Raw genomic sequence first — 11,539 nt, 5'->3', positions numbered from 1 at the left:
CGCCCCTTCTTTAAATGTGGGCGGAGCCTCGGAACTAGCTGGTTCTCAAGATGCTCATAAATGCACCAGTTTAATTACAGCTCAAGGGGCCGTCATAGGAAGGTACATGTACATGTACAGTATAGCCTCTCTTAATGGACACTTTCTATAATGTACACCTCCATTTAACGGACAGCACCTAGTGTACCAATTACATTCCTTACTGTATAAAATAACCTCCACATAAAGAACACCTCTGTATAACAAAGACACAGTGTCCATTTTATTGAAATTGAAGTCAGAATCTGCTCAAAACTTTCTACACAGCATAAGGACATCAATATATATTAGAAATTGTAATAAAAATTTGGAGTGATTTTGGAGCCATTTTTTGAAAAAACCATGACTATAGCCTTGGGTATCTCTTTAGCTTTTTGGCATTTTCTTAAAATGGTTGTAAGTCCAAAAATTGAAGTCAGAATCTGCTCAAATTTTCCACACAGCATAAAGACACCAACATATATCAAAAATTGTAATAAAAATTTGAGGTGGTTTTGGAGCCATTTTTTGGAAAATAACATGGGCTATATTCTTAAAATGGCCGTAACCAAAAAAATTTAAGTCGTAATTAGCTCAAACTTTCTACACAGCATAAAGACATCAATATGTATCAGAAAATGTAATAAAAATTAATAATAATGTAATAATAAAAATACATGTACAGTATAGCCTCTCTTAATGGACACTCTCTATAGCATACACCTCTCAGACCTCTCTCTCTCTCTCTCACCTTTGTACATGTACATGTACATACATGTATGTATTTATTTTTATTATTATATTGTTGTTTTTTGATTGATTAATTCTATCAGGGGCGGATCTAGGGGGGGGCAGGCCCCCCAAAAATTTTTCTGGTCAAGTATAAAATTAGTTTTATCTACATGTACATGTATGTAAACTGTGAAACAGCTGCAGTACTTGATTGTGTAAACAGTCTGTAAACCACAAAGGAGCTCATTTAAGAGGCCTAATCTTCAAAATTTTGACTTCCCAAATGAAATCCTGCAGGCATAGTTGACCACACCCACTAATTACCCCACCCATATAATTATGGGGGGGCCCCCCCCCAAAAATTCAATCCTAGATCCGCCCCTGAATTCTATCATTAATGATCTAACTTGTTTTGTGTGTTACGTGGTATGAAATAATTGGGGCGAGCCTGAGCTCGCCCCACTCTAGCTATACTCTCAGTCACGCCCTGTCTGTCCCTCACTCTGTCTGTCTGTCCACGTACGTCACCCCTATTTATGCGTAGATCTAATACGGTAGACAGATACTATGCATTACCAATGCAATTTTCAATTTTTCATTGAAAGTGGGAGCGGTCACAGTAAAATAAAAATGGCAACCAACACACTGGAAGAATTCACGAGCTTTCTAGCAGCAATATAAGGCAGATACACCGTCCAAAGACTTCTCCAGCAGCTATAAAAGGTTTTAAATTCAATTAATAACCTATGAAGCTCGTCTTTATTGATGCAATTGCTATTAAAACTGTGAAAGTCAATCAAGCTTTTTCTCAGTCATCTTAACATTGGATAATATTATATCTAAAGCTAAGTAAAGCATCTTTACAGACATTTATAGGCAAGAAATGTGTATGTGAAACTAGAAGATTAAAAGTTAAATAAAATAAATTATATGAAGTGATTTTATCATCTTCAGGTTTCATCATGTACATGCATGCTTGCTATGCCTAAATCATGATGCATGCTTTGAAATCATCAGGAGTAGATCATAGATGGATAGATCCAGTGCTATGATTGCTATCATTGCTTTGCTAGCTTAGGCTCGCCCCTTAATGTTCTACATTACTTCTAGTTTATTAATTCTATTAGCTGATCCTTTTATCTCTCACTACATTAATTGGATTTTAATGACTTTTTATTCCCATACTTCCCCCCACCCCCTCCCCCTCAGACGATGATTCATTGCCTGATCATCCTCCTCCAATGAGTGAGTGGCCTCCGTGTGTTTGTCTCATACCACTTGACCCCGCCCCTTCTTCAAGTGTGGGCAGAGCCTTGGAACTAGCTGGTTCTCAAGATGCTCGTAAATGCATCAGTTTAATTACAGCTGAAGGGGCCGTCATAGGAAGATACATGTACATGTACAGTATAGCCTCTCTTAATGGACATTCTCTATAGCATACACCTCCATTTAACGGATAGCACCTAGTGTACGAATTACATTCCTTACTGTATAAAATAACCTCCACATAAAAGGCACCTCTGTATAACAGAGACACAGTGTCCATTATATAGAGGCTAGTCTGTATTACATTAATTTCTCTATCATTTCTGTTGTCGTAAATTTTTAAAATTCATGGCCAGTTTGTCTATTAGTGCGTGGGTGGTTGTTCCTTTGTGTCCGTGTCCTGATTAGTTTCTAATAGTCACTGAGTGTATTGTGATTTTCACGGGATCATTTCCCAATCATCATCAGTGTGACATTTCATCCATTCCACACAAATAAGTTCACCTGCTGTTGCTCTCTCTCTCTCTCTCTTTCTTGTTTTATCCTTTTTTGGATATTCTACACTATTCAGTATGTTCTTCATTTTTGAAAAGATTCACGGACCTTTCATCTTTTCTTTGATGTCTACCGCGTTCCCTTGGTGATACATGTACATGTAAACATACATGTTTATATATTACTGATATACAAAATGACAAACACTCATTTTTGTGTGATTGCCCTGTACCTGCACACCTGTACACCTCTCTCTCTCCCCTCCTATCTCTCCCTCTCTCTCTCTCTTTCCCTCGGTCTAGAGAGGTGCCTGGTCCTCAGTTATTGATATTAAAGTTAGTAAGCTCCATTGTGAGATTTCTTTTCAGAAAAGACGACAAGTTTTTGTTGTTAATGACTGCGGCAGTCAAAATGGCACCTACATGTACATCAATGACACTATATGCAACCTGTCCTTAATACAGAGGTGTCCTCATTTCAGAGGTACTTTTGTATAGGCTTGTACCAATTGAGACATTATAAAGGTGTCTTCATTGTATCCTATATTAATAAGACTTATTCATAAATATTGGAATTAATACCATCAAGAGGGCACTGCAGTTTATTTGATGCACAGCTGGATCATAGTACCATGATTGTATAATATTACATGTTTTCTTGTATAAACTAAGATAAGTAAGATAAATTTTAGATCAGTATAACAGTTTTAGATTGTAGTGACACATCAGGCTGGAAAAATATTTAACTTTTCATTGCATTGCCTCTCAAATTGGATTTTTATTCAAATGCTTATAACACTTCAAAAAGCATTTTAAAACAGCTGCTATGGACAAATCCTTCTCATTTAAATCAGTTATTATGAAACTATAATTCATTGGTCTGTGTCTAGTTTACACAGCAACACCAGCAGCCTTTTATGTTTATCTCCATTGGCAAGTACAGGCAAATTATAATGCATTGCCCTCTTGACGTATATTCTAATTAATTAAGAATAAGTCTTATTGTTGTGATCCATTGCTGCTGCCTAAGTCAATCAATTGGATTCGTCTCATTGTTTAATTAAATTTAATTCATTTATTTCGTCTAAATGAACTCGCTAACAGTTTGACTTTTACTCACACACACACACACACACACACACATTACCGGCTGGTTTTAAAATTATTGACTTAATTTTCCTTCCCTCTCTCCCTCTCTCTCTCATTGTTTGATATGACTCCTGGAGTCTCATACACACTGTATTATCTTGTGATATGTCTACATGTATCTCATGTATTGCTATGTACAACCAAAGCATAGACCATCATTAGATATATATCAGGTTTAACGACCTGTGAATACACTACACTCCTTAAATTAATAATAATGTACATGTACATGTATGTACGTGCCTATACTCTGCACGTGTTTGCTAGTTTGAACTTTATGACATATTCCCTGCCAGTCCTCCTCCACTATTATTCCTACTCCTCATGCAGCGGCGGCAGTGGCAGGATTGTCTAGACTGGAGGTATTTGTACCCTAAGGCGTGTCACCAGCTTGTGTCCTCTTTGCCAGAGGGAGAGAGGGAGAGACATGTTTGTAGTATGTTGGGGCCTTTGAGTGGCGGTCTTCATAAAGTGGAGCAGCTGCCATTAGCTGTACCTGTAGTCTTGTCCATTAATTAGACCCAAGGTCTTACGTATACATGTACATGTACTTCTCTGGTCAATAACAACTCATAACATCATAAAGATATGACCACAATATAGTGCTTGTAGTATATGTAATATAGGAAATGTGTCATTTTTAATGTTAGTACATTATAAATGTATTAATAAAGTATAGTAATTGTAATTATAGCAGCTGCTACATAGAGATAGTTCTGGATTGGTCTCATATTACAAGAGAATGATCTAGAAACAATATGTAATGTGGACAATATAACTTGAGGTGTACACTATTTAAAAGTGATCTTAAGATGAAGTGCTCACCTCACTCTGTGTTTAAAGTTTAATGGCCACTTCCTGTGGAGTGATTGATACATTAGCAGCTGTTGATTCTTTTTTTCTTAATTTATTAGTGTCTTTATTCACCACAGACCTGTCTGAGAGTGTCTGTATTTCCCCCCCCCCCCTCTCTCTCTCTCTCTCTCTTTCTCTGTTTATCTCTTCAGATGTTTTGTATAAGTATTTATTATTGTAACCAATCCTAACCTTACATGTTCAAATGTATCTGTACATATTCTTTGATATAATTACAGTCAGTATAGCCTCTCTTAATGGACACTCTCTTTATAGTGTACACCTCCATTTAATAGACAGCACCTAGTGTATGTACCCAGGGTTTCCCACAAATCATGCTAAGTGAGCTAAACAGCATGAGCTTCATGAGCTGACAAGCACTACAATACAGTACATCGCATTTGGTACAACTTTAAATGTTCATAAAAAATCTAAATTTAATCAGAATCAGCTCAAACTTTCTACACAACATAAGAACATGTATGTGTATCAGGAAATATAATAAAAATAAAGATTTCTCTCTTTTCATTTTTGGCAAAATTTGACCGAAGACCCAAGGCTAGCTATAGCCCATGGTTTTTTCCAAAAAATGGCTCCGAAATCGCCCCAACTTTTTATAACATGTTCTGATGAATATTGATGTCCTTATGCTGTGTAGAAAGTTTGAGCCAATTCTGACTTTAATTTTTTAAGTTATGGCCATTTTAATTCTGAAAAAGAGCAAAGGCTATACCATGGTTTTTGGCCTAATTTTTGAATAACTTTTTAAATTCATTAAAAATCCAAATTTGATTGGAATCAGCTCAAAGTTGATACACAACATAAGACCGTGTATATGTATCAGAAAATGTAATAAAAATTGAGAATTCTCTCGTTTTCATTTTTGCCAAATTTTAGCTGGTAACCCTGTACTACATGTAGTACAGGGGCTTTGGTCCAATTTTTGAGCAACTTTCTCTCACTCTCCCCCTCTCTCTCTCCCTCCCTCCCTCTCTCTCCCCCCCCCTCTCTCTCTCCCTCTCTCTTCTAATCCATAGCCTAAAGAAGCGAGCAAGGCTTACTTACTCCAGCACGGTGACTATCTAAAGATTGGTGGTAGTTCTTTCCTGTTACACATTCATCATGGTATGGCCTCCTGCGGTGAGTGCTCCTCTATGGGTATCAGTGTTGTGGGGGCGGCTGATGGGGGCGGAGCTAGCAACAATGAGTCTCTGGAGATGCAGCGAAGGAAAGGACTCAATAAACTGAAAAAGAAATATGGACTGAGGGTATAATGAAGAGAGAGAGAGGGAGGGGAGATACATTCCATAGTAATTGTATAATATGGCAGTATGGAAGAATAGATAGAGAGATATTTAATGTTAAAATGTATCTTTATTCTTTTATTGCTTAGTTGAAGGATTCTTTTGGAGATGAGTCTTACAAGTTACCGGAGAATTACACTGACAATGCACCTGCTAGGTATGTATATGTACATGTACATGTACATGTATATCCTCCCTCTTTCTCTCTCTTTCTCCCTTTCCCTCCCTCCCTCCCTCTCCTCTCTCTCTCTCCCTCTCCCTCCCTCTCACTCTTTGTTTATAATGTAGGAGGAAGAGGTATGGTGTTGAACTACCACAATCAGCTATTAGAGACGATAGTCCATCAACAGTGAATGAGTAAGAAAGATTGTATTTCATAATATGCATTCTACATGTACAGTATAGCCTCTCTTAATGGACACTCTCTATAGCGTACACCTCCATTTAACGGACAGTACCTAGTGTACCAATCACATTCCTTACTGTATAAAATAACCTCCACATAAAGGACACCTCAATATAACAGAGACACAGTGTCCATTATATAGAGGCTAGTCTGTATTACATTATTAGCTTGTGTACATTATGTACAGTTTGTGGGTTTCCAGTGAATACATGAGGTTTCTCCCCCTCCTCTTGTACATGTATGTACACATTAGGACTGATGGCATTCTATTAAAATAATAATAACTAATTTAATTAGACCTGATGGTCACGCGTCACCTTTATACATGTATGTTATTATTTCCTGTATTTTGTTACTTTTGTTTTATTTAATGTTATCATATCTTTGTCCAACTACGGTCAGTGAGTTTAGATATTAATTTACTGATTGGATCACTAATGGCAGTCTCCTACTCTCTTTGTTGTTCTCATGTTATTCAATATCTGCTATGCTCTACCACTTCCCCTCTCTCCCTCCCTCTCTCTCCCTTACCATTATTTTATGGTGTCTGAGTCAGTTCCTTAATAGCGTCTCCTAATCCTGTTATATGGCTAGTACAAATTGTGGCAGTTAATCCAATTAAAGACAAAAACCATAAAATTATAATATAATGACTGGATAAGACACACATCCACAAGAGACAGCTACATCTACATGCACACACATAACATGCTGTACATGTACCTGTATCCTCTTTATTATAAGGCCCTGTCCTTAATACAGAGGTGTCCTTATTTCAGAGGTGTCCTTATTTCAGAGGTATCCTTATTTCAGAGGTACTTTTGTATAGGCTTGTACTAATTGGGACATTACAAAATGTCCTCATTATAAAGGTGTCTTATTTCATTACACAACTGTTGGTTAATTATTTCCTCATAAAAAGTACTAATAATGATTATACTGTAGAAGTAAGCCATATGTTCTGATAGTACACTGTGGAGTGGTATCTCTCTTCTATGCAGCTGTTACGTTTAAATCTTGTAATGATTTACCCTCTCCTACACTAGTCATTCTCTTTATCCTTTGCCACTTCTCATACTTATATTGTATCATTTAAATATTGTTCCTTTTTGTTGTATCTCTCCCCCTGTCTCCCTTTCTCTCCCCCTCGCTCTTGTCTCTCTTTTTTCTTTTTCCCACTATTTATTTACATGTACATTGTATGTCTGAGATTTTAATTATAGTACTCCATTACATTATACTCCCCTTCTCTCTCTCTCTCTCCCCCTCTCTCTCCAGCCCCTTTAGTTCTAGTAATAAAGGACATCAAATGTTAAAAAAGTTTGGATGGAGAGAAGGAGATTCACTTGGGGCAGCTGACAATAAAGGAATAACAGAACCAGTGAGGAGAAGGAGAGAGGGAGGGAGGGAGAGAGAGAAAGAGAGAGAGGGAGAGAGAAAGGGAGAAGGAAGAGGTTCATAGTAATGTATAATAACTTGCTAATTCAATAATAACTTAATTGGATTATGAGCAAAACTTTAGAAATTCTACTGTCAGTTGTATCACCACAGCGACCGGCCTTGCAACTGATGAATAATAATTATAAGAAAAAGACTCTTTCCCACCATCCTCTCTCTCTCTCCCTCGCCCCTCTTTCCCTCCCTCTCTCTCTCTCTCTTACTGGTACATGTACATGTACATATATGTACCAATAACCTTGTTCCTGTATACGGTACATTCTATGTGTAATTGCTCTTTTCTCTTACTATTCTCTTCAGATAAATGCCAGTTAAGCTTATTAAACAATTGAATACACATACATGTACGTGTGTGTGTGTGTGAGGGAGGGGGAGATGTGATGCCTCCAGCAATATATGTATGTACATTTATTGCTGCTGCTGCTTACATGTAGTACATGTGTATATACCTTGAGGTGGTTTGTGTGGGTGTGATTAAATCTAGTGTACTAAAACTGCTGCACCATGAGAATAGGCTATCTTATTACAGTGGAGGAGGGCACTCTCTTTCACATCTTTTGCATCTTACATCATTACATTAATCATTACATCTTTTACATTATTTTTACATCTTTTTCTTTTGCAGGAGCGTATCTAGGAATTTAGATAGGAGAGTGCTGAGGGTGTGCGAAGTGTGCCGTAATTTTGACCACACCCACTTTTACGGCAGTAAACGGCCTTTTTCTGCATTTTCATCAATTACAGGTGGTGCCAAGATCATTTCAAACATACATCCATGTTACTGGTACTTTTGATTGCTCCTTAAAGCACTGGAAACTTCTGAAATCATGATCAGGGGGCTAGATAACTTTGTTAAGAGGCTTGGTAGTGATGCAAGAGTCCAGGACTTCAGTAATTTTTTTTCTGAGCCCAGCCATGAGGGGGTGCTCAAGTTCCTCAGCCCCACCTCTAAATACGCCTCTGCTTGTTGTCATGGTTACACTAATGTGACTAATAGTAATAGGGTTGATATGGTTTTGTATCTTTTGAGATCATTACTTCAGCAGCTGGCCTTTGAACAGGCTATGGGATGAGCGTTTGAATTGTAATTAAAGCTATTATGCATGTACATGCTTGATTAAATAATTAGCATCTTCCTTAAGGCTTTATTAGATTAGGTTTCTGTGGGTCCTTTCATCTGGTTTTACAACCATCACACCTTCTGATGACTATTGTGTGTTCTTCATCATGTACAGGTTCATGATCCTAAAGGATGTTAGGTATTATTTTTATTGCATAACGGTCTCTTTAACACAGTAATTGCTTAATTGGTTGTATACACAGATTCTCCTCCCCCTCTAGACTAGTAGTATTATTTCAGGTGCTAATGTTATCAAGGCCAGTAAACCAATCAGTGGTATGTATATAGCTCTCTCCTTCCTCTGGCTATTATTAGTACCCTGGGCAGCCATCATGATATTCCTCGTTAGTACACCATACATTAATTAACAAAAACACTAATAATTAGTAGAGACTAATTATATTAATTAAATTAATTGTATTTATTATTATTATTTTAGATTCATTGTTATTATCATCTGTCTGGCGGTACATTAGATAAAGCAGCTGCTGAGGCTGCCAAAGGTGCTGCTGGTAGCAAATATGTGAGAGACGCAACCAAAGGAGCAGTTAGAGCCGGAGTGAGTGCCTCAGTAGCAGCTGCCACTTCCAGCGACTGATTGGAATATTGGAGGAGAGGGAGAGAGTGCTGGCTGTGACTAATATATAGTGCTTGACTTATTATTATTATTATTATTATTATTATTATTACTGTTGTTGTTGTTGTTGTTGTTGTTGTTGTTGTTATTATTATTACTTGATTATTTTTTGAAAATTTCAGCTGTTTGATTTTATTATGCATAAATGAATTCCTATTACTATTTCTAAGCTGTATAGCTAGCATTAAAATTAGTAACTTTTACATCAACAATAAGTTGAAAGTAGGTAAAGAAACAAAGCAGAGAAAATTGACCTGTGATAAGTGGATGCGGTTTTGATAAGGAAGGAGGAGCTTGCAACTTCAACACAATTGGCTTGTAACTTGTTCTTCTTTATATTGACTGTATCTTTTCATTTCTTTATTTTACAACAGTTGATCATTAACAGTGATAGAGGTAAGTATATTATAGTTCATTTTAATTATGCTTTACTAATTACAAGATGATTGATGTCTATTGTTAATCCTCACTATTGTTAGTACCTGATATTAATTCAAATGTGAGTTCAATTTGTAATTATATATTTTGCAGTAAATTTTATGATCTGCTCAACCATAAACCATTAGCTTTAGATCTGTAAAATGACCAAATTTAGTCAAAATAGATTCTACTATCAGTAGTGACAATACTAACTGAATGTAGTAGAGGAGTGGTACCAATCACTATGTGCTGATAAGACACTTCTCATAGCAAAGTGTTAATGATCCATGAATACAGTTCAATGATAGTTCAGGTACACATACACTCACTTCTATTGTACTCTTTACCATTAGTGACAAATAATCCAGTATAACTATACAAGATGATTGATGTCTCTCAATGGAGAGCAAGTATTGGACTGTGGAACTACTGTCAAGCTGCCTCCAGTAGACCAGCTAATGGCCGCAACTCTCACTCATTCAAAGCTGCAGTAGACAGCAAGTCAGGCAGTACTACATCAGGAGAGAAGACATCTAAACTGCCAGCAGCTCTGTCTCTTATTGCTTTCCTCCTCCTCCTCTTTCTCTCTCTCTCTTTATTAAGGCACATCTTCATGATTCCTCCAACAGGTAAACAACAATTGCAACTTTGTACTTGTATATTTACTGGTATTTTATTATTAGGTAACTGCTACCAAGTACAATGTACTACTGGTGTTACTGTTACTGATACAAATTACCTTCAGTCAGTAGTCTTACCTGGAGGCACTAGCAGTTCTAACCTGATTTACAATGATCTTTATTTGATTGTTTGTCTACGTATGCTCCTCCTCTTATCAGGAGATGTTGAACTCAATCCTGGTCCTATAACAGGTAAACATACACTTAGTACAACACTCATTAACTGATACACTACTGCAGGTAATCCAAAGGATATATTAAGGACTTATTCCAGTAAACTCACTAGAAAAATATCAACCAATCTCTATGAAATAACAACTGAATTACATGCTAAAAGATTGATACCACAACAAGCAGTTGATGATGTACTTGTAATGGGAGTTATAACTGATTATATTAAAGCAATGAAACTGATGAATGTATTACGTGGACAGTTGCAATCCTCTCTTAATCCAGAGCAGTACCTAACTGAAATGTGTCGTTCATTAATAAACCAACAACATCATACACTAACAGATATTGCTACCTCTATATTACACCAGTTAGGTGAGTGTGTGTGTGTACATTATCGGTGATCAATATAGTCATTATATCTCAATACATTAGGTCAGTCTATACCTGATAATGTCACATCCATTAGTTCAATACCTGATGATGTTCAAGGATATGCTGACAATATGAGACAACACTACAAACACCAACCTATTGTTGCTACAGACTGGCCACCAAGAATTGGAAAAGATTTCTATGGAAGACTAGCACTAGTAGAAAAACAAGACTCCAGCACACAAGCAGAATCAGCTTGGCATATGCTAAGAGGACAAGTTGATAAAACAGTTGAGCTAAATGAAAACAAAAAGACAAGTGTTGAAGATGTTCTCAAACCCACCGATAGTTCTCTGTCACTTAGAGTAGTTATAGACGGTCCTCCTGGCATTGGGAAGACCACACTCTGTCGTAAACTGTTAAATATGTGGTCTAATAAACTACTTGTACACCA

General features: G+C 36.9%; 1 protein-coding gene across 3 annotated transcripts in view; it reads left to right on the top strand.

The window, feature by feature from the left end:
* LOC105313093 (angiogenic factor with G patch and FHA domains 1-like) overlaps positions 1-9,316 on the top strand; it is a 21,045-nt gene extending 11,729 nt beyond the window's left edge. The window contains exons 3-8 of one of the 3 annotated variants that reach the window (XR_002185230.1): positions 5,552-5,782; positions 5,908-5,975; positions 6,107-6,175; positions 7,503-7,605; positions 9,043-9,146; positions 9,242-9,316. Coding sequence is in view for 2 of the 3 variants with exons in the window: in XM_019997771.1 (XP_019853330.1) it covers positions 61-102; positions 5,552-5,782; positions 5,908-5,975; positions 6,107-6,175; positions 8,308-8,476 (579 nt within the window). In the remaining variant the exon portion in view is untranslated. Of the gene's footprint in view, positions 1-6; positions 103-5,551; positions 5,783-5,907; positions 5,976-6,106; positions 6,176-7,502; positions 7,606-8,307; positions 8,497-9,042; positions 9,147-9,241 lie in introns of those variants that run through there. The other 2 variants (XM_019997770.1, XM_019997771.1) reach the window with 2 other exon arrangements.
* Positions 9,317-11,539: the final 2,223 nt, after the last annotated feature.

The sequence above is a fragment of the Amphimedon queenslandica genome, unplaced genomic scaffold, assembly GCF_000090795.2.
Source record: "Amphimedon queenslandica unplaced genomic scaffold, v1.1 AMPQUscaffold_13354, whole genome shotgun sequence".
NCBI lineage: Eukaryota > Metazoa > Porifera > Demospongiae > Haplosclerida > Niphatidae > Amphimedon > Amphimedon queenslandica.
The sequence above is the reverse complement of the archived record's forward strand: the minus strand, read 5'-3'. Positions and strand labels throughout refer to the sequence as shown.